This window comes from Ictalurus furcatus, chromosome 15 (assembly GCF_023375685.1).
Source record: "Ictalurus furcatus strain D&B chromosome 15, Billie_1.0, whole genome shotgun sequence".
In the NCBI taxonomy this organism is placed as follows: domain Eukaryota; kingdom Metazoa; phylum Chordata; class Actinopteri; order Siluriformes; family Ictaluridae; genus Ictalurus; species Ictalurus furcatus.
The window spans coordinates 14073476-14097462 of NC_071269.1; the positions used below are offsets into that span (position 1 = coordinate 14073476).

Consider the following 23987-nt stretch of genomic DNA (forward strand, 5'->3'; position numbering starts at 1 on the left):
AGCTCTCGTTTGCCGTCAAACGGTTGAGCGCTGCAGTGTGTATACGTGTCCTGTCACAAAATGTGGTGAAAATGGCCACACGACGTTAGATAAATAGTGTGATTAAGGTGTGTACATGTCTATAATGCTTTCCGATAATGCTACTAAAATAGGAATACTCCATGTCAATAATCGCTGTTTACATGGTAGTATCTTAAAAAGAGTATCGTCTTAATCGGGTTAATATCGGATCATTTTTGTCCATGTAAACGTATGATAGACACGTCACAATATAGGACTGAATAGAAAAGGAATGAAATGTGAGGTGAATAAGAAGCATCTGGCAACACGCGTAATCTCGTTGGTCACGAACTCGCGCGAGATCAGACACTTTGCGGCCCTGCTCGCCTGCACTACAAGCTGCTGTTTAGCAGTAACAGTATCAGGTACAATTTACTGACGTTCAGTTTTTGTAAACACGCTTTCTGCGCTACTCTTTTCATAGCATGATTAATGTTCAGTGTTTCGGCTGATTCGCAGGCGGTAGTTAGAGATCACTGGTTCAGACGAGAGAAGACGCTTGTGTTTTGTTTTGCTGAATTTGGAGGCTTCAGTGTTGTGGTTTCGGGGAAAGGCCTGAATACTGAGTGTGCTGGTCATGTTTAGCTCACTGGATGAATAAATCCATAATAAATAAAAAAAAACCCATAAACCTTTTAGCATTTTATATTAAGAAAGAGTTTAGTTTCATCGTAGGTGTGTCTGATCGTTTATGGCATTCTTCTTCATCATCATCATCATCATCATCAGGATTATGATTCTTATTATATTATGTTACTATGATTGTGGTGCTATTCAGGTGTATTGAAATGGTTTGACAGCATTTATAACTTTTATGAAACCCTACAGTTGTCCACTCCTATAAGTGAATTTAAGAAGATAAAATCTGGTCTGTATCCAACCCAAAAGCTCCATGTCTTTACTTGAACATGAGCAGAATGCAGCCAGTGATGAGCTCAACTTTTATTCACCTTCTTTGCTTATGTATTTATGTAAGTATGTATTTATTCATTCTTCAAGACCCCCAATGATGAGTTATGCTGACAAGCCCGAGGACATAACTCGAGAGGAATGGATGGAAAAGCTCAACAATGTCCACGTTCAGAGGGCGGACATGAATCGACTCATTATGAATTATCTGGTGACAGGTATTCGGTATTATTATTATAATTTTTTTTGTCCATTTGCTATTTATTATTCTGAAAAGCTAGGACCCTGTACACTTCATCATGTATTTATTTTTCCAGAGGGTTTTAAGGAGGCAGCAGAGAAATTCAGGCTGGAATCTGGAATCGAGCCAAGCGTTGACCTGGACTCGCTAGATGAGAGGATAAAGATCCGAGAGATGATTCTGAAGGGCCAGATTCAGGAGGCCATTGCACTGATCAACAGTCTGCATCCTGAACTTCTAGATACTAACCGCTACCTATACTTCCATCTCCAGGTGAAAAAAACAAACAAACAACAGTGAGAAGGCTAATATTATATACAGGTGCATCTCAAAACAATTAGAATATTAAAACAAAAAAAAAGGATTGAAATATTTCACTTTGTGTAATGAATCTAGAATATATGAAAGTTCCACTTTTTGAATTAAATTACAGGGAAAGAAATGAAGTTTTCCATAATATTAAAATTTTCTGAGATACTCCTGTATGTGCTTCAGGCTTTTACTAACAAAACTGAACATTGGAAATGAATTAATGAAAGTAAACACTGCTTTCACATTTTACTATTGATCATTTGTATTGTGAGCATTTTGTTTCAGTTGCTAATTTCAGCATTCTGAGAGGTTTCCAACACCACCTTCTCGTCTGTTCCATGTGCAGCAGCAGCACTTGATCGAGTTAATTCGCCTGCGGGAGACCGAGGCGGCGCTGGAGTTTGCGCAGACGCAGCTGGCTGAGCAGGGCGAGGAGAGTAGAGAGTGTCTGTCTGAGATGGAGCGCACGCTGGCACTGCTGGCCTTTGATAACCCTGAGGAGTCACCGTTTGGAGATCTCCTCAACATGATGCAGAGACAGAAGGTGATTTCAGATATTTAATTATGGTTCTCAAAGTGATGTCTATTTTGACCACCACAAATGGTCTGCGATTTTTCTAATTTTGTTCTGGTGATGGAAATCACAAATGGACATTGTCATAGCTATAATCACTATAGAAAACGCCATCTGGAGTTTCACCATATCGGCAAAAATCCACACCAATAGTTTTTCCCAGTTGCGGCTGAGAAGGGTCTGCTTTCATTACACAGTACAAGAGCTGCCTCTAGAGGTGAAATAAAAACTATCACTGACCAATTTGTTGTGTTATTTGAAGTGTTTTTTTTTATTCATTTTGAATGTCTCTATTTTTATGTTATTTGGAGTGTTACTTTTTGGTTCAGTTTGGATGTATATCTTTGATTTATATTAATATTTATTAAGTTAGTGTGTGTATGTGTGTGTGTGTGTGTGTGTGTGTGTGTGTGTGTATATATATATATATATATATATATATATATATATGTGATATATATATTATTTATAAATTTGTTCATTTACAGTACACTTTCATGGTACAGTCAGTACTGTTTGTTTTTGTAATAAAGTTCAGCAGTGTTTTACTTTGAGTGTTATGATTTCATTCAGTATAAATTTTAAAACTATCGGTTGATTAATCGGTTATCGGCAGGTAACTTAGTTATCGGTAATATCCTCTATCAATCGACCTCTAGTATTGCCTAGCATTTGGTTGCATTTTCTTTACTTCATGGTGGGTCTCTTAGATTTTAGATTAGTCTTCTGCTTGACAGCATTTTAAGTGAGGGCATACCCTTAAAGTGTGTGATGGTGTTTTTTTTTTGGGGGGGGGGGACTAAATAGGATTAGTTTTAAATAAATATGATGAAATAATCACCTGAAGGAAATAAATGTTGTGTTTCCTAAAGAGATGGCAATTGTTTTTTTTTTTTTGGGGGGGGGACTAAATATGATTAGTTTTAAATAAATATGATCAAATAATCACCTGAAGGAAATAAATGTTGTGTTTCCTAAAGAGATGGCAATTGATTTTTTTAAAAATTTTTTTTTAAGGCCACAACCATTGCATTATTGAACTATTCACTGATGTCTTAAATGTTGAGACATAAAAGTATTGTGTATGCAATGTATTTGTTACTGTAAGGCATTGTTCTTACAGGTTTACACTGATTCACTACATGTGTGTATTAATAGGTATGGAGTGAAGTAAACCAAGCTGTCCTGGACTATGAGAACCGAGAGTCGACGCCCAAACTGGCGAAGCTCCTAAAACTTCTGTTGTGGGCTCAGAATGAACTGGACCAGAAGAAGGTCAAGTACCCTAAAATGACTGATCTGAGCAAGGGCACTATCGAGGACCCCAAATAAAGAGGCGCACGAGAGCTGCTCAGTGTTAACATTGTGTGGGAAATAAAATGGACATTTTTTTCCTCCTCTTTCTCTATTTATATTCAGTCAGTGACTGATTCTTTTTTCCCCCCCTGTTTAGCATACTTATAATTGCTATTGCTTATCAGAGACTTTTTTGCATTAAATGGGTTGTGCAAATGGGAATGTTTATATCTTAAATCTAAATGGCCAAAACAGGAACACTTTTGAACACGGAGACAAATGTGATGATTTTGTTACCTGTGTATTTAGCACAGTGAATTGAATCGACTTTTAACCATTGTTTTGAACAAAATTGCTGTTCTGTGTACTTTGTCAACAAATATTCAGAAATATTACTGGTCAGAGATAATATTATGATGATTATTTTTTAAAGTAGATTATGCTCTGGACCTACCGGCAGATCATCCTAACACACCGGTTAAGTGTTACCTTCAGGTTTTTCTACCTCATCTGTGGATCTCTGTCCACTCGAGTGTGAATCATTTCAACAGGACAGATCAAATGGATGACGGATCTTTTGTTTCTGTAACTTTATTAGACTGTAATGGGGGGGGGGGGGTGCATTTTGTAAGTGTATTAAGAGAGTATTATGGGGGGGATCAATCATCTGCTCTGTGAATATTTCTCATTTCATTATGATGTCTTTTATTATCCCTGCTCACATTGTATGATTTATAGAGTTCAATAAGTGAGATCTCAAATGCAAGTCAGATGCTTTACATAGGTATTAAATACTTTTTTGTTTTTTGTAAAGTCCTTGCATATTCCTCTTTATTATTTTGAGTGTTCGAGCCTACAGGGCAGGGCATGCAGATGTGCACAACGTTCATTGCGTTACTACAGTGAGCAAAGCGCCACAGCTGGTTTGTATAATACTCGTCATCATGGAGGAACAGGACACACAAGAACCCAGATGCCACCGATTACATCCAGCACTGCTCTGTTATTTGCTTTAATACACATCAGTGTGTTCTCTGTGCGCTGTCGTAAAAGGAGGGAGGTGCTCCTGTGTTGAACGCGGTTTATTTCAGATCCTGGCGTCTTTAAATCGCAGTTCAGGCGTGAACCGGGTCGATCCGGGAAACCTACAGTGAGAGATTTAAGCCATAACGATGTAAACGGACAGCGATTCGTTTCTCAGAGCTGCTGTTTTGGTAAAAAGGGGCTGAGTCATATTACTTCCTGGTTGAAGCACACCGAGGGGCTGGAGTGACTGCGTGGCTAAAAGAGAGAAAATTGCTGACACGTGGATTAGCAGTAATCAGGAAGAGCGAGAATTACGCGTTGGGCATCTCAGGCGGCAAAGCGAAACTACCGAAGTGTGTTTCTGCGGTCCAGGACTCGAGAGAGGCTGAGTAGCCATTCAGATACGATGTTACTGCGATATAAGAGCGAGCCAGAGACCACTTTAACGCCGTTTTGTCTCCTCGCACTGAAGAACTAAACTCAGCAGAGCTCAGGAAGGAAGGCACAGAAAAGCAAGGGCAACTTCTTTGTTGAATGGCAATTCTACAAAAACATGGCAAGAACTCCAGTCCAGACCTGGCCAGTGTTAAAGACAGTCCGGCGGATAATTTCGAAGGAGTTGGACATCAGAAAAAGTGGCCGGAGTCAAGTCAGAACTGGTCCAGGTGAGAGAGAGAGCGCGAGCGAGCGAGCGCGCGCGTTGTGAGTCTGTGACTGAATCCCAATTTGGTATTTTTCTCCCTATTTAGGTTCACTGGGTAGTGTTTGAAATGATCGCTCGGACGCCTTTCATGTAGTACACTATGTCTCGAGCCGTTTGGGATTGTATCTGGTTCTGCTCTGATGAGAAAGAGATTGATGGACCTGTGGTTTATCAGCGACTCCTTACCACGCACACTCACACTTTTTAACAAACAAACAGACAACATTCTTTTATGTATGTGTGTGTGTGTGTGTGTGTGTGTGTATATATATATATATATATATATATATATATATATATATATATATATATATATATATATATATATATTTTTTTTTTTTTAATGAATACCCGTCATTTCAAACGAAACATAAGTGAAATGTCGAGTGCTGTTTCTTCAAGAGTTTTCCGTCTTGTCTAAAGTCTAATTCTAAACTCCCACACAAACTAGTTAGCATGTTGTTAAACGAGTAAAGTGATGTAGCAGCATGTCATTCATGTCTGTCAGGCGGTTTAGTAGTACATGACTCCCACAACACTAAATTTGGGGTGAAACACAGTCTAGAGTATCATTTTAGTAAACAAAAATGTGTAATAGTATAGATGTAGTTGTATGAGATGGATGGAATCTCTCTCTCTTTTTTCATATTATAGAAAGAGGGAGAGAGAGAGAGAGATCTTTTTTTATATATATATACACATATATATATATATACACACATCCATCCATCCATATGGTCAGATGCTTACATATAGTGAAGCTGAAACCTGCCTGAAAATAAACTTGTCGCAAAAATAAGTAAAAATTAAACAACAAAGTCATCCACATGTGAATTTTGGTTCATATGCTGCTGTTAGGAGCAGAGCGTTTTCATCAGGGGGATAAAATATAAAATTGCAATACCATGATAATAGTTTAACCCTTTTATCATGACGTATTAAGATGCAATCACAATACTGCATTTAAGAATGACTGCACGCTAACTGCGTTTTAATCTGAAAAGAAGCCGTAGCAGGCATCACGTTCGAGACTTGTATTTATCATCATAAACCTTCGCTTCTAGTGTGCTCGCGAGTTTCTCATTCGTTCATCTTCAGCAAATGACTTTATCCTGGTGGATTTGTTGAGGAGTCTAGCTTGGAAACCCTGGATGTGGGGAAGGAACACAGCTGGGTTGCTAGCATCATCGCAGGGCATGGTATACAAATACGTACGTTCACACCAAGGGTGTAGTTTAAGAAATATGTGCAAAGGTTATGATCTATTAATATTGGTTGTCTTGTGTACCATTGATTATCAGAGCAGATCCTCATCCTGTTCTCTCTGTTCAGGCCAGTAGCGCGGATATGGACAGTGGTGCTGCTGTTGGGAACATGTCTGCTGTACTGCGCCCGTGTGGCCATGCCCATCTGTGCCGTGAGTATGGCAGAGCGCTTCAGCTGGTCCAAGAGGGAGTCAGGCATGGTGCTGGGCAGCTTCTTCTGGGGTTACTGCTTCACTCAGGTCCTCGGTGGCTACATCAGTGACAGGTCAGCACACTGGATAGTCGTGTTCGTCGCTCATCTAGTCACAAGTCACATGTTTGAAAAAGAACTAGTTGGTCTTTGAGGTGAATGTGACATAATATGACAGGGTAGTGTTCTGGCTCATAGCTGGGTGACACTTTAGCCATGATGTCAGCCTGCTTTACATGTTCATGCAAAACAGTGTCATGGCAAGAGTAAACAAGCGATCTATTGTAAAATAACTATTTGCAAAAAGGTCTTGTGTCACTTCACCAATCAGATTTCTTGGGAATAAATGACTGCTTGTTTATTTTCATAACAGTTGGCTGAACACTTATACAGATTTTGTCGAGGCTCTATAAACAAAGGTAAATATAGGCTGGCTCAACCGGATAGATCTAATCTTGTTGTTTCATGTTGCATCAGTCATTTTTACAGTGCATAGTTATCAGTCAGGCCTTCAGTAGGGTTCCAGTTCCAGTCATTTCACGTAATACAGTGCGTGGCGGTTGTAGCCTTCCATACTAACTCAGTAATAACTCTGCTTAGCTCCTTGAAACGACTGCCTTGAAAAGTCTTCAGTAAATCTGTATTCATGGCTCTTGTTTGTGTTGTAAATAGGGTGGGAGGAGAAAAAGTGATGTTGCTCTCTGCTGCGGCATGGGGAGCCATGACAGCATTCACGCCCATCCTGGCCCACTTCTGCTCGCAGCCCATCGTCTCCATGACAGTGTCCCGCTTCCTCATGGGTCTCCTGCAGGGTGAGTGACGGGTCAAGAGCTCCAGGGAGTCGCTCATTAGGTCGTCATCCCAATGCAGTCTTTTACACTCTTAATAATCGTGTTAATCATCTCCATTTCTTCAGCCAAAGCTGGAAATCTGATCTGGCTCCATAAAGCCATCGAGGTGCTGTGGCTTTAAAATTGCCCTCAGTTGAACACAGGGTTTGTTTGTGATGTCTATTATCAGAAACATAACTTGTCCACAGCTTAGAAAAGAAATCTGGAAAGCAATATGCGTGTGCTATGAACTGTTTGACAGTGAAAAGTATAACAGAAGTAAACTGCAAGGTCCTTCTAATAAAAAAAATGATTCATGATTGTCAGTGAGCAGCTGAAGATTGCCCTGCAAATGAGAAATCATTTTGTCTGTTGAAGAGGGCAGTTTGTGGAGCAGTAATGAGTGACACTGTTGAGACTCTGCACTATATCCCTCGCCTTGGGAATGCTTTACGATCATTCTCTGGCACAGAAGGAAGTAGGCATAAGATGTATTTTATGGAATACCTTTTATGTGTTATGTCTTTAGTACCCAAGTATTGTGGTTCCAGTTGCTTGCTCACATTTGATTCATTTTTGTTGTCTGTGAACACATTTAGCATCTGGACTAGCGCACTGTTCTCAGATGCTAATGTAGACTTCTAAATCTCGGTTGTCGTTATTTCTGTCTCTTCTCCAGGTGTTCACTACCCGTCTTTGGCTAGTCTGTGCTCCCAGAAAGTGGTGGAGAGTGAGCGTGGTTTCCTCATGAGCACTGTAGGGAGTGGCTCGTATCTGGGGTGAGTCATATAGAAGCACGATGATCCTGTACTGAGCATTGTGAACAGGTTTACCAGGTGATTCCATGATTTAGCGTTTGTAATGATTACGAAACAAAGATTTAACCATTCAAAAATGTGTTAACCCATCTCAGGCATTAATTAATTTTTTTTATTTAGTTTCTTGACAGTGGCTCTAAAATTTGCTCTTAAAATGAGTAACAGGATGGAGTCTGTTTAACACAAACAACATTAAGGGTGTTCTAATGATTTACTTAAAATAAATAATTTACCTTCAGCCTGTAATTTGGGCAAGAGGGTTATACTTTCAAAGTGACCTTGTATCACCATATCATTGAAAACATGGGGGGAAAAAAAAGAATGAGAGAACAGGTGAAGAAATAAAATGTCTGTTCATAATGTACAGTTACATTGAAAATTATTCACCCCAACCCCCACCCCCCCACCCCGCCTTGCAAATCAGGTTTATTGTCAAAATTTACAGTCTTTCAGCTGTTTGCAATGAACAAATCAAACAAAATCAATTGAAATAGTTCAACACAATCAATGCTTCAAGTGGTTTCCCCAAATTCAACTGAAAATGCAACTTTATAATGATTTCTTCAGTTTCCAAATTATTGAAACTGAAGAATAGTGGCCTTTGTGAGGCCATTTTAACTTGGGCAGAAATTGAAACAGTTTATTATTCTTCAGTGTGTTGTACACAAGTTGGTTGAAAATGTTAGGTATTAAAGAGGGCCCAGTGTATTGAACAGAAAACTCTGTGTGTGTGTGTGCACGATCAGGACGTTGGTGATTGGAGGAATAGGCTCACTCATGCTGGACCTGTACGGCTGGGAGAGTGTGTTCTACATCTCGGGCCTCCTGTCGGTGCTCTGGGCCTACTGTATATGGAAATACCTGCTCAAGGGTGAAGGTAAGATTCGACTACTCTTGGTACACATGCTAGACCAAACTGGATAATGAGTTACATGGCTTTAGCAGCTTCAGGCCGTGGCAGCTTAGTGGTTATGGTATTGGTCTGAGGTACTGATCAGTTGTATCCTCTCTGAATTGTAAGGTACTTTGGATAAAAGTGTCAACCATATGAGGTAAATATAAAAATGTCCACCTTAAATAACCGGTTGTTATTTAACAACGTCATGTGGATGTACTACACAATTATGGTGCTGTGGAAAAGCATTCGCATACTAAATTGTTTCAGAAATTAAAACAAAGGCAACCCGAGTAAACACAAAATACAGTTTTTCGATGATAACGTTATTTATTGAAGGACAATGTTATCCAATACCAACTAGACCTGTGTCAAAATGTATTTGCCCCAAATCTATGAAACTGCATTCATAATGGGGTTCAGCTGGACTAGACGCAACCAGGCCTGATTACTGCAAACCCTGTTCAATAAAATCAACACTTAAATAGAACTTTTTCAACCAGCATGAAGTTCGTTAAAAGATCTTACCCAGTAACACACTCTGCCAAAAATTGAAAGAAATGATGAGGAAGAAGGTGATTGAAATACATCTTTCTGGGAAGGGTTACAAAGCTATTTCAAAGGCTGGGGAACCACAAAGAACCACAGTAAGCTATTATATCCAAAAGGAAAACCTCAGGACAGTAGTGAACCTTCACGGAAGTGGCCGACTTTCCAAAATTCATCCAAGAGCACAACAGCTACTCATCCAGCAAGTCACAAAAGAACCAAGGACAACATTGAAGGATCTACAGGCCTCTCTTGCATCAATAAAGGTCACTGTTCATGACTCCACTATCAGAAAGACACTGGGCAAAAATGGCATCCATGGAAGAGTGATGAAGCGAAAACCACTGCCAATCCAGAAGAACATTAAGGTAGGGCTAGGCGATATCTTTTTTTTTTTTTTTTCAACTTTATGAACAATTGTCGATTTGAAAAATTATGCAATTTATTTATAAAGAATGGGCATTCTATAGCAAATAGTGCAAACATTGGTTCTTATTAAAAAAAAAAGTATATTTGCATGTTATTTGCAGTATTTTATACCCTTCTTTCTCGAGAAAGTAAATGGGGACCAGGTCTTTCATGACCTCAAATGCCACCGCAACTGAAAAGTCAACTATTCTCATATCTGAGTTCCTTCCTTCAAATTAGCACGGCTGAGTACAACGTCAGAAATAAGTTATACTCTATATACAAGTATTAACTTTAGATTAATCACATACAGACATATTTGTTTAAATCTAAAAAAAACTGATCAGTTTGCTGTTTGAGAAAGAAAATAGTAAGCTCAGTGAAGTGCTGCCTGTCCATCTTGGTGGGTTTTTAAAAATTGAATAGATTTTTTTAAATCTAAGTGAGCAGAGTTTTGGGAGTAGTGCAGGCTGTAGGAGGTGTTTGAGGTTAAGTTTTTCCTTCATATTTGTTTAAACTTTTTAAAAGCATTTATGAATGTTTTAATTAAAAATTTAAATATGCCTATTTAAACATGTACAATCTTGATTGGAACATTTTGAAAATCATGGTAAAACGGTCATTTGAATTAACTATATTAATCATGAAAATATGCGAGCCCTACATTAAGGGTCATCTGAATTTTGCCAATACACACATTGATGATCCTCAAACCTTTTGGGAGAATGTTCTGTGGATTGATGAGTCGAAAGTGGAACTGTTTGGAAGATGGGGGTACCATTACATCTGGTGTAAACCAAACACAGAATTTGACAAAAAGAACATCATACCTACAGTCAAGCATGGTGGTAGAAGTGTGATGGTGTGGGGATGCTTTGCTGCTTCAGGGCCTGGGCAATTTGTGATAATTGAGGGGAAACATGAATTCTGCTCTGTAGCAGAAAATCCTAAAGGAGAATATCCGGTCTTCTTGAGTTCAAGTTGAAACTCAAGCACAACTGGATTATGCAGCAAGACAATGATCCAAAGCATAGGAGTAAATCCTAGTCCTAGAAGTAAGTGAAAGATGGATCTCCAGTTATTGAAAGTGTTTGGTTGCAGTTATAAGTTTAAGGGAGCAATTCATTTTTCCACATTGGTAATGAGTATTGGATAACTTTTTAAAAAAATTTCTTCAACAACAAAAAAAAAAACTATTGTGTGTTTACTGAGGTTGCCTTTGTTCTATGTTGTATTTCGTTTGAAGATACACACAAACACAGACAAAATCAGGATGGGGGCAAATACACAGTCCTGTATATTCTTCATGCCTGACAGTGGGATTACAGTACGGTGACTAAAACTACTAAAGAAGTAAACTAGACTACGTCTATAATGCTGCTGTGGAGCTATAACAAACATTCTGACATAGAAAAAGCCTAAAGCAACAAAATGTTTTTTTTTTTGTTTGTTTGTTTTTTTTTGTTTTTTTTTTAATATAAAGACTGTCAGTTTTTATAACAAATCATTAGAATTTTTCCTCAAAGGAATTCTTTTTCGCATTTGAATATTAACGTGTCTGTTGTTTTATGCTGCTACAAACAGAATAAATATTAGCCTCAGAGCTGCACCATGAATCCATATGCATATATCATAGAACATGAACATGGTGTTTTTTCCTAAGCAAAAAAAAAAAACCTCCAAAAAGAATGAGAGCACAACTTTTGAAAGAAACTTTAATTCTGAATTGTTAATTTATTTACAGCTGGGTTGGTGGCTTTCTGTTAACTACACAGGCTGTAATAGAATGCTGTAGAGTTTACGTAGTGCACTACACACTGATCAGCTGTAACCTTAAAACCACGTGCCTAATATTGTGTAGGTCCTATATTTATAATATTGTGTAACCAAAACAGCTCTGATCTGTTGAGGCATGGACTCCACAAGACCTCTGAAGGTGTGCTGTGGTATCTGACCCCAAGCCTTTATGTCCTGTATGTTGCGAGGTGGGACCTCTATCGATCGGACTTGCTTGTCCAACACATTCCACAGATCACAGATGCTTGATCGGATTGAAATTTGGGGAATTTGGAGGCCAAGTCAACACCTTGAACTCTGTCATGTTCCTCAAACCATTCCTGAACAATTTCTGCAGTGTGGCAGGGTGCATTATCCTGCTGAAAGAGGCCACTGCCATAAGGGAATACCGTTGCCATGAAGGGGTGTAATTGGTCTGCAGCAATGTTTAGGTAGGTGGTAGGTGTCAAAGTAACATCCACATGAATACTAGGACCCATAGTTTCCCAGCAGAACATTTCCCAGCGCATCACACTGCCTCCGCAGGCTTGCCTTTGGTCCTGGTCAAAGTCTTTGCACTTGCAAACATTTTTCCTGCTTCCTACATCAACTTTGAGAACTGACTTTTCACTTGCTGCTCGGTATATCCCACCCCTCCACGGTGCGATTGTAACAAGATAATCAATGTTATTCACGTCACCTGTCAGTGGTTTTAATGTTATGGCTGATCATTGTATATTACAGGTAATGTAATTTTTACGTCACATACTTATATCATAAGACCTCTTTTATAGATCAATTGATACAATTTTAATTTTGCCAAATAGTTTAGGAAATGAATCAACAGACTTGCATTAGGCAACTTAAAGTAGGACATGGAATCTTAAACACTTGAATGTTGTTGGTTTTTTTTTTTTTTTACTGTAGATCTATTGTATCTCCATTTGTGCATCTTTGTTTAGTTGTACCGAACCATGGAGAAGCCACTTAGAGACTACTTCATGGAGGAAGTAAACCTTTTTTAAATAAATGTAGCTAGCAAACCAGAACAACTAGTCACAAAGGAAGTGCACTCAGTCAATTAAACGTCTGCATATGGGAGCTGGGATGCTGAACTTTTTTATTGATCAGTTTTACTAGATATTTGTTTAACTTTTAGCCCTTTCAACTGTAAGCTCTAGGTTCTGGGTTAATGTTTGATACTGTTGTATGTGTTCAGGCCCCATCATTACACTGGAATCACTGGGCAGCGCTGGAACTCAGTCCAAAATGTCGCGCAGGAACTGGCTGCGTCTCTTCAGACAACCAGCCGTGTGGTGAGATAAGGACCTGCACAGTGACTGAGAACTGAAGTGTGTGTGTGTGTGTGTGTGTGTGTGTGTGTGTGAGTGAGAGAGAGAGAGAGAGAGAGAGAGAGAGAGATTCTTGTTGGGGTTTACTGTCAGTGAGATTCAGAGCACAGGGCCGAGGGAGGGGGGGGAGAGATCTTTTAGTCATGTGAAAGCTAAACAAAAGCTGTAATGACACAAATAGACCACTTGTCTATTTACTTATCACGCCGAAGCAATAAAAATCCTGTTTGCAAAGTTTACATTAGCTATGCTAACATTCTCTTTCATTAGATACAGATGGTATTTACCCATTTTGTGTTAAAGACCAGAGCTGGCCAAAATACAACAGAATGATTGTTTTTAAAATATGTGGAATTATATTTGTATCAAATATGAGACATTTGGATATCATGATCTTGTGATATGACTAAGTGAAAAGTAAGCACATTTCCTTATTTGCTATATAATTATTATGTTTCATGTTATCTCAGTGTAATTAATATGAAGGTACTTCACATTTCAGTGGAAGTGTTCATAATTTTTTTTTTTTAATGATATGGTGACATTATGAGTTTCTTACTCTTCTCTCTCTTTCTGTCTCTTCTGCCACCAAACCCATGCGTGTGTGCGTTTGCTGTCTCTCAGTGCGGTCATTATTACACACCTGTGCACTGCTAGCACCTTCTTCACCCTGTTGTCGTGGCTGCCGACTTTTTTCAAGGACACCTTCCCTGATTCCAAGGTAAACATTGCTGCCCTGAGGGGAGGTACAGGTGCATCTCAGAAAACTAGAATTTCATGGGAGAAATAAAAAAATTTTCCCCACACTTTAATAAAAAAAAATGTAACTTTCAAATTTTCCAGATTAATTACACATAAAATGAAATATTTCAAGCCTTTTTTTTTTTTTTTTTTTAAATCTTGATGATTACATCTCCTAGAAATCACAAATCCATTATCTCAAAGTATTAGAATAAAGAATTTATATATACAGAAATGTCGACTTTCTGAAAAGTCGACAAATTTATGCACTCAATATTTGGTCTGGGTTTTAATCCTTTTGCACGGATTACTGCATCAATGCGGCATGACATGGAGGCAATCAGCCTGTGGCACTGCTGAAGTGTTATGGAAGCCCAGGTTGCTGAGGTGTTATGGAAGCCCAGGTTGCTTTCATAGCAGCCTTCAGCTCATCTGTATTGTTGGGTCTGGTGTCTCTCATAGATTCTCTGTGGGGTTCAGGTCAGTCGAGTTGTATGGCCAATCAAGCACAGTAATGTCATGATCAGCAAACCAGTTACTAGTAGTTTTGGCACTGTGAGCAGGTGTCAAGTCCTGCTGGAAAAGGAAACAGCATCTCCATAAAGCTCATGAGAAAACACATTGGACCAACACCAGCACATGACATGTCACCTCAAAATTGGATTGTGTCTCTCCACTCTTCCTCCAGACTCTGGGACCTTGATTTCCAAATGAAATAGAATATATGAAAGTTCTACATAGAATATATGAAAGTTCTACATTTGAATTAAATTATGGAAATAAAAGTGAACTTTTTCCATGATATTAAAACTTGAGATGTACCTGTAAACATGTTTTGTGTGGTAATAGTGTTTTATGTCATTCCTTGTTGTCCAAGTAATGGCCCCCTGTCCCACAATGAATGGGGAAATTCCATTTAAAATGTATGTTTTACAGTATATATTACAAAATGCATTACCGTCTATATTACATGCATTACTGTCATACAAGCCCCTTTCCCTTTTTTTTTTTTGGTGATTGAATCCCTCCACTGTCTGATTTCAAAGAAAAACGAAAACACAGTTGACTAAAATACCCCGTGAATTCGTGTTATTTTAAATCTGCTCATGTCGGGTATGTGCATGCAAAATACTACATAATTATGTATTGCCATTTTATCTATAAACAGGACAATAGAAACCTAACCCAGGACAGTGAACTCTGAACTATGGAAGTCCTAAATGACTTATTTATTTATTTATTTATTTTCCCTTGTTTCTTTTTGTGATCTCGACATAACAAAAAGCTGTTCTCACAGAGCGTAATTTTATCATGAGAAAATCTTGTGTCTTGTGAATGGATCTGGTGTTGCATACATGCTGGTGTAATCGCCATCATAAATGTAATAATTGCCTGCTGTAGAGATGGCTTTATCCTCACATTAAGAGAGTGGGGTGTCCCTTTTTCGTGTGTCGGACACTAACGTGGAAGTTGTCAGTCACTGATAGACGGTGAGTCCTCTGATCAAAGTAAAAACGAATTGGTTCATCCATGATGCTGCGGGATTGCGCTGAGCTTTTGCTACCTCCAGAACAATAATAATAAAAAAAATGTTATGTCGAGTACACAGGAGAACTAAGTCGTGATCACGAGAAAACAAGAAAGAAAGAAAAAATAATGCATGGCCACTTGGGGCTTCTGTACTGAATAGATATTGTCGAATAATTAAGGAATAGAGCATGACAGTGTGCATTTATAGAAAATTAGTCAGTGATGAAATTCATTATTTTTCTATTTCACAGCACATGCTTTATTCCTCTCTGCCACTGATTACAGTTATTGATTTTATTAATTAACAGCACATACTTTTTATGTGTTTTAAAGTTGCGTTTAATTTGGTGGAACGACCATGATTGCAGTCATTTCTTCCCTTTCTCTTGAAGTTAACATGATGGGGGGAAACACAGAGCCCACAAAAGCACAAATTCCTCTGTCCTGAAGATTTTGCTATGGTAGAAACCACACGAGCTGCTTTACGTCTGACCGTTATAGTTATAGAGCACTGACAACTCATTCCATGAATATTAAATAAATGTCTTGTTACTGAAGGATTCACCATTTGTATTTTTTTTTTCCAGGGTTATTTATTTATTTATTTATTTATTTATTTATTTTAACAAATCTGTTTTTTTATTATTAGTAATAGTAGGCTATTATATTAGGCCAGAGCCATATCTCCCTGCAGTTCTCGCCTGGTTTCCCACCGAAGCTAAGCAGTATGTGAATGGGAGACCTTCTGGGGAAAACCTAAGCTGGAAGTGGTATTAGTGAAGCCAGCAGGGGGAGCTCACCATATGGTCTGTGTGGAGCCTAATGCCCCAGTATAGTGACGGGTACACTATACTGTAAGAACCACACCGTCTTGCGGATGAGACGTTAAACCGAGGTCCTGACTCTCTGTGGCGAAATTACCCTATTGGCCCTTATCTATCATGGCCCCCTAATAATCCCCATCTCTGAATTGGCGACATCACTCTCCTATCCACCAATAGCTGGTGTGTGGTGGCTGTTCTGGCGCACCATCCAGGAGGATGCTGTGGTGGTTGAGGAGATTCCCCCCCATCCCCGAAACACTGTAAAGCGCATTGAGTGTTTTAGAAAAGCGCTATATAAATGTAACTATAACTGTTATATTACGCTATTAGTCTGCAGGACAGGTTTAAATCAGCGTCGTGTTTCTTTCTATTATGTTTATGAAACGTAAAGAAACATCATCGCTTGTGGCTACAGGTTGTCTTTTCTCTATTCCAAACATAATTGAAACATTATATTACAATTTATGGACATTGAACATTTAGCTAAATAATGTTTGTCATTCAGTGTTGAAATGCATGCAGCGGTACTAATGTACTCCTAGCAAAATTATGTAAATGACTAATTTGCTACCGCAAAAATCATGACCATAACCTCATCATAACCTCGTCTACGACAGGTTTTAATGATCGTGGCAAAGTTACAGTTCCACTCGTTACTGTGTTCGACAACAGAACACAGTTAGTAATAGGTCTTATCCATTATTCTTGATTTTAGGATGATTAAAGTAAAGCTGTAAAAGTATGTTCCTTGACTGTGTATAATTTATATGGAAGCATATGATTGTGGAATTTATTAATCAGATATAATCATTGGAATCGGCTCAATTAGTTTATTTTGTTGGCAAGCTTCCCTTTAACTTAAAGAAAAAAAAAGATGACGATTTGGCAGGTGCTACATAAGTGCATTTTATATAAGATTCCAGCAGAGGGTGCTGTCACATCACTGCTTATAATTGAGCTCATACTAATGTTGCATGTTAGTTATATGATTCGGAGAGTTGAAGCAAGTGGTGTGTGTATTCTAAAGATTCAGCAGAAGCTAAGCTTCCCATCTCAGCTCAGTTTCCCTATGACTAGTTTTAATGCTGCTCTGATCTCTGTCACATCGAGTCCCATTGATTTCTGCCTAGACTAAGACTTGTACAAATGTGTGTGTCTACAGGGTTGGATATTTAATGTGATCCCGTGGCTTGTGGCTATTCCCTCCTCGCTGTTCAGTGGCTGTCTGTCCGATCACCTCATCAGCCAGGGTATGAAGCTGTACACACGTACACTTGCACGCACGTCATTTTAGCCATGTAAAGAGTAGACGATCAACATTGTCTCTCTGATTAATTCTCTCTGAGCTGTGCCAGTAACTTGGCTTGTAATTAGCTCTACATATACAACAGAAGTTGTCTAGCCATCACTGAGACTTTTCATTAATGTTAGGGTCTTGATTTTTACTGTGTCTTTTACTGTGCTGTAAATGTCTCATAAACCTTTCAGTCTGTAGAATATAACTCTTTCTGACTTCTGTGCATACTGTTTTGAGTTTTATTTATTTATTTTTTGTCGGGCACTTGTCTCACACTGTTGTGTAATCTTGTGTACTGTTATGTGTTGCACCATGGTCCTTGAGAAACAAAATATTTTTCCAATGTGCAGTTGTGGTCATAAGTTTACATGTGCCTTGCAGAATCTGCAAAATGTTACCAATTTTTTTTTTTTAATTAATTATTAACATAAAAATTGCATTTTGTTTTATGTTTAATACTGCACTGAATAAGCTACTTCACATAACTGTTTACATATAGTCACACCATAATAACTGCATTCATACAAATGAACCAGTTCAAAAGTTTACATATGCTTGTACCTGGATGATCAATGACTGTTTTTATGTTTTGTGAGAGTTGTTCATGAGTCCCTTGTTTGTAATGAGCAGTTAAACTGCCTACTGTTCTTCAGAAAAATCCTCCATGTCCTGCACTTTTTATTTGCAGCATCTTCTGCATATTTGACCCCTTTCCAACAGTGACTATATGATTTTGAGTGAGGACAATTGAGAGACTTGTACGCAACATTTACAAAAGGTGCAAACATGCACTGATGCTCTAGAAGGCAACACGACAATGCATTAACAGCCTGGGGGGAATGCAAACTTTTGAACAGGATGATCGGTGTAAATTATTTTGTCTTCTGGGAAACATGTAAATATCTTGTGTAGCTTCTGAAGGGTAGTACTAAATGGGGGGATAAAGATATTTTAAACAAAATAACAATTTACTGCAATTTTTATGATTACTTTTATTTGTTTAAAAAAAATTAACATATTTTTGCAGATTCTGCAAGAGGATTGACAATAAAAATCCACTTGACGAGTTTCTCTTTTTTTTTTTTTTTGTAGGGTTTGACATTGCTTCAGTGAGAAAGTTAATGCAGGTAGGTTTCACACGTTCTTGTGTATGGACTTGTTATGAAATAGTGCAGAGATGTTTTCCTAATATTTGTATCTTTTGACTCTCTCTCGCCATCTTTCTCTTTCTTTCTCTCTCTTTCTTTCTCTCTCTCTCTCTCTCTCTCTCTCTCTCTCAGTTCTTTTCCATGGGTGTATCCAGTGTGTTCACGCTATTACTGTGTGGCACCAGTACGTTCCCCATAGCTGTGGCCTTTGTGTCTGCTGCTATGGGCCTGACCACGTTCAGTCACAGGTAACAGTGCTGTTTGCGCTGTTAGTCGAATTCAGGGTTGAGTTAGGCGCTGATACCGTCATTGTACACATCAGTTATACTCTCAGTTGCGCCTGCGAGGTGAAAGCTTACTGAAAACAGAAATGGTTCTCAGTTCTGTGGTATTTTGACCATTTTTCTTGTGCAATATCGACTTGAGTAAGGAGCAGTATTACATCCAGTGTCAGTTTCTTAATACAACCACAATATGTCACACTCAAATGTATGTTTTAGGCTATTAATACACAGCAAATACATTGAGGCCAGTATTAAATGCATAAATATGATCTTAAGTAAATAGTATTGTCCACAACGTTATTTACGAGGAGATCTAGCATCCTAATGAGAGACATTGTTTATCTTGGAGACAATTTTATATGGATTAAAAAAAAAAAAAACTTGCAGCAGGTGAGTGCTCAGTCTGCTTATGCTGCAAACATTTTCTTTAGAGGAGAGTGCATCAGTTAACCAAAACATTCAAATCATTTTATTCATTTGAGAACTCTTACCCACACATTGTGGACACAATGAACTGTTTGAGCAGAATACAATGCAAAATTGTTATTGTTAAATTAAACCAAATGTGCTTGCCATCCTTTCATTCATGCCTGTATCAGATGATTAGAATTTTTAATTTTTTTAATTTCCTCTTGCTTTTATGCTGCATCTGTCCCCTGATATTCTTTTTCATGCTTAAAGGCAAGTGCTTGTGTTTAAAGGTGCTATTAAAAACGTTCTTGGATGCCTTTCAAGAAAAATTTGCCTCAGAGGCACGAACCACACACAGTTGATTTGCACGTGCCCAGACAATCGAACTCATCAGCTGCATAACTCAACTCTGAATACAAATACCTTTTTTCCCACCTAAATAAAAGATGCCAAGTCTGACTATGTTCCATAGTGCCTATTAGAGGAGTATTTTACTGTCTAAAGTATACATGACTGAGTATTTTTCTGTCTCTGCAGCGGCGTATCCGTTAATGTTCAGGATCTTGCCCCATCCTGTGCTGGCGCTCTGTTTGGTATGTGCTGTCCTCTTTCCTTCCATCACACACCCTACGAACTTTATGTAATAGACAGCCGATAGAAACAAGCATGTGCTGTTGTAAGTAATATGTTTGTTTGTGTTTTCTAGGTGTGATGAACACGTGCGGTGCATTTTCAGGTAATCTTTCAGGCATTTGAAAACTCATGTCATTTATACGTTGGGGGTTAAGTTAAAAGGGTGTATGGAAAAATGGAAAGAAATGTATCCATATATAAACCTTTTGCAGTAGAAATCATTTGGAATAATACGATTAAAATGACGGGGGCACGGTGGCTCAGTGGTTAGCACGTTTGCCTCGCATCTCTAGGGTTGTGGATTCAAATTCGACCTGTGTGCGCGGGGTTTGCATATTCTCCTCGTGCTTCAGGGGTTTCCTCCGGGTACTCTGGGTTCCTCCCCCAGTCCAACGACGTGCGTTTTAGCTGATTGGCATTCTCAAATTGTCTGTAGCATGTGAATGGGTGTGCAATTGTGCCTTGCGATCGGTCGGCCCGTTGTCCAGGGTGTCTCCTGCCTTGTGCCCCGAGTTCCCTGGGATAGGCTCTATGCTTCCCCATGACCCTGTGTAGGATAAACGGTACAGAAAATGGATGGAAGTACGGAAGAGTATTGAAGGTATTTAAAAGTTGTTAAAAGCATATTAAAATGGTTTAGGTGGAATTCCACATGATTGGACTATTTATATACACTTTGAGCTAACAAAACAATCTATTGGCTGTTAATTGTATAGTTTTATAGCTGTATATTTTTGGGGGATGGCTTCAGGTGAACAGGATTAGTTCTTTATAATAATTGCTCTGAAAAATATTGTCTTCAAATATCTCTTCATTTTTGGTACTTCACTAGAAAGAAGAACATTCCGAATTTCCTATTTGATGGTGTAATTGTTAGCGCATGTACAGTGGGGGAAATAAGTATTGAACATTTTTTTTCAGTAAATTTCCAATGAATCTATTCACATGAAATTTTCACCAGACATCAGTATTAACTCAAGAAATCCAGATATTTAAAGAATTCACAACATTTAAAGTCCATAAATGAAGTTGTGTAATAAAGTGGAATGACACAGGAAAAAAGTATTAAACAAGCTAAGAAAAAGCAGTTCTCCAATGCAAGGTAAGGCAAGGAACCAGCTGAAATCTGTAAGTAATTATACCCCCTATCTGTGCAAATTAATATCAGCTGGGTTAGTAAATTGATAGTCTATAAAAAGGCTTTTCGTTACCAAGGTGTCACACAAGAAACATCTGAAATATACTGAAAATAAATGTTGACGTGTCCAATACTTATTTCCCCTGCTGTATGTGGCACTGAGTGTAATTAGTGCTTTGTGTGTCTCAACAGGGGTGATCATGGTGTATTTCTCAGGCTATCTGATCGAGACCACAGGGTCGTGGGCATCGGTTTTCGCCCTCGTCACCGTAGTGAACCTCTTGGGATTAGGAATGTTCCTGACGTATGCAGAGGCACGCAGGGTCGACATCGAAGCCATGAAGGGACGCTATCACAACATACACATCTGAACAAACAGAAAGGAAAACTGTTGTAATGGATGTGTTGTGCAGACTGGGACACTACAGAATTTTTAAGGATGGTCTGCACTATAATTTCCATACCTGCTGTCATGACTTCGGAGGGATCTGTGGCAGCATTGGCTTTACCGGTTCGGAACCCAGCTACACCAGTATTTCAGTATTAGCTTTTCTTCCAAAGTGTCTTGCACTTAGGATGGGACAAGTTACTGAGAATATGAAGATTGTTGGCTATAGTAGTGTAGTCTATTATAAATTAAAGTAATATAGTAAAAACTGAAAATGATATCTAATGACTGCACATTTTGTTGAGCTTGACAAAACTCAGGCATCATCATCATTGTGATCATTAATATTATTGTCCGTGGAGGTTCCCCCCACCCCCCCATTGCTCTAGTTTACCATTTTACTCTAGTTTCATTTAATTCAATGGATGAAGCCTAAATGCCAAATATTATCAAAGTTATTGAGAATGTTTCAATTCATATCACATTATGAATATTGCATGATGTCCAGCCCCTAAATCATTCCCACGTTTCACGACGCACGTCTCATGCTTTCATACTTTTGTTCTTTGATCAAGTACTGTACCAAAGGCTTTACAAGCTGCTTTTGCAAAGTAGTTGATGTTTCCAGCAAAGTTGAGCACTTTTTTGATAAGGTATAATGTTTCTAGGAAAGAAGTAGCTCTCTTTAGCTTTACAGCACTGTGTGGATAGAGGGACAGTTCCAGTAGGACAGGAAGTGATGTTACCGTTAAACCCTTAAGTGACAAAAAGTGCACAGTCTGTTTGGATGTTTTAAAGAGCATCCTTTAAGTTTACTGTTATTGTTAACCATAAGAGTAAAGATAATTTATATTTTACAGGTATTTATTTGACACTATCATCCAAAGTGCTTTAAGTGTAGGCAGAGTACAATCCATGTACAGAGCTGAACACTTGTCCCGTGAAGTGTCTTGGTCAAGGAGCCAATGGTGGAATTCCGGGAATTTAAACTCTCAAACTTTTGGCCACTAGCACAGAGCCACCACTTCCCACAGTCACTGTTAAATGTGCATTTGATTGTTGGTAGGAAAGTAAGTCTCCCCAGTATGGACAATATCGATTTGAAAAATCTTTATTGTAAGAACTGTGAATGTAACTTAGTATGTATATTTAATATACATATAATAATATATAATATCTGAAGAATTGTCAAAGGAATTGCTTCTATCTACACCAACACCATTTTTAAATTGTACAATTCAATTGTTGTAGCTTGTTTATTATATACTTTATATATACTACCTAAATATATAGTTATATTTTGCCCCCTCTTTCTTTTCATTTTCAACCAAGTCTGATCAAGGAAATTTTCCTGTGAAGCTTTAGTCACCATATGTATCTGTTTTAGGATGAAATATCACGAAGTAGCTTGAAGCTGTTGATTTGTTCAGTTACTCGAGGTCTGTAGTGAGATTATGGCAGCGTTTTCTTTTGTTTTGTTTTTTTTTTTTTCTTCTTTTTTTTTTTCTAGCATATGCTCGTCTTATGTGGAAAAAACACCTTAACAGCAATTTTGCTTAGTTTCTTGGTCAGAAAGCCTGAATGAATGATTTAAAGATATGCTGAATCTTGCTGCATCATGCTTATCTCACTAAGCTGATTCCCACCAAGAATTTTTTTTTTCAGTATTGTTTATTGCAGCTGACAAGACTGTGCAGAAAAAACAAACAAACAAAAAAAAACATGACATTCACAAAGGATTTACAAATGCAGTCTGTTGTTGTTAATTTCTTATACATAGTCCAGAAATATGTATGAGTAATAATAATAAGCTATACATACAACTAGTTCAGCTGTTAGTTTCAAAAACCTACTTAAGGTGTAATTTACTGCCATGTAATTTGTCATGTCTTGTACTGTGTTTTATAACTGCTTATGTTAAATGTTGGCATTATGATTGGAGTTCAAAATAATATTTTACCTGTCACCTGTAAAACACTGAGTACTTTCATTGTTTATCACACACGTTAAATTTGCGGTCATATTCTGTGAAAATATGATGGGCCATACAATGCTGATTCATATAATCCTGACTATTCACAGGCAGTTTTCTGGAAGTAGAAAACAAAGAGGTTATCTTTGAACTATTTAAAATGAAAATGCCTGAAAAGAGATATAGAAATGCAATATTCTCCTGCTTTAGAAAACGTGCTGTTTGTAAACCTTTTGTTCAAAAATAAAACTATATTTTATCAAAGTGTAAGGATTATTTTTCAGCATGATTTCATCACAGAGGTCCAATCCTAAACCAAAGCATAGGAAATTTAGGCCAAAGAAGTGTAATGTTCAATATTTAACACATGGAGGCAGTAGAGGGCTATGTTTATAGATCAACAGTTCATTAAAAGTT

General features: G+C 38.1%; 2 protein-coding genes across 2 annotated transcripts; both read left to right on the plus strand.

The window, feature by feature from the left end:
* The first annotated feature begins 344 nt into the window (after nt 1–344).
* On the plus strand, nt 345–4196 carry gid8b (GID complex subunit 8 homolog b (S. cerevisiae)). Its single transcript, XM_053642686.1, has 5 exons — nt 345–425; nt 1060–1187; nt 1287–1483; nt 1869–2066; nt 3255–4196. The coding sequence occupies exons 2-5, from the start codon at nt 1067–1069 to the stop codon at nt 3426–3428; spliced, it is 690 nt and encodes a 229-aa protein (XP_053498661.1). The 5' UTR covers nt 345–425; nt 1060–1066; the 3' UTR covers nt 3429–4196.
* A 162-nt stretch (nt 4197–4358) lies between these two features.
* On the plus strand, nt 4359–23693 carry slc17a9b (solute carrier family 17 member 9b). Its single transcript, XM_053642676.1, has 13 exons — nt 4359–5083; nt 6454–6651; nt 7249–7388; nt 8086–8185; nt 8971–9101; nt 13072–13168; nt 13829–13925; nt 17462–17549; nt 18689–18723; nt 18877–18992; nt 19977–20032; nt 20146–20175; nt 21403–23693. Exons 1-13 carry the CDS (start codon nt 4953–4955, stop codon nt 21579–21581), a joined length of 1398 nt encoding a protein of 465 aa, XP_053498651.1. The 5' UTR covers nt 4359–4952; the 3' UTR covers nt 21582–23693.
* The last annotated feature ends 294 nt before the right edge of the window (nt 23694–23987 follow it).

Bases quoted from the DNA above. Each gene is read 5' to 3' on its own strand.
- gid8b (XM_053642686.1), top strand. From the start codon at position 1,067: ATGATGAGTTATGCTGACAAGCCCGAGGACATAACTCGAGAGGAATGG. The intron at 1,188-1,286 runs GTATTCGGTATT...TTATTTTTCCAG, and splicing joins TATGAATTATCTGGTGACAG to AGGGTTTTAAGGAGGCAGCA. The intron at 2,067-3,254 runs GTGATTTCAGAT...GTGTATTAATAG, and splicing joins ACATGATGCAGAGACAGAAG to GTATGGAGTGAAGTAAACCA.
- slc17a9b (XM_053642676.1), top strand. From the start codon at position 4,953: ATGGCAATTCTACAAAAACATGGCAAGAACTCCAGTCCAGACCTGGCC. The intron at 5,084-6,453 runs GTGAGAGAGAGA...CTCTCTGTTCAG, and splicing joins TCAAGTCAGAACTGGTCCAG to GCCAGTAGCGCGGATATGGA. The intron at 9,102-13,071 runs GTAAGATTCGAC...GTATGTGTTCAG, and splicing joins ATACCTGCTCAAGGGTGAAG to GCCCCATCATTACACTGGAA.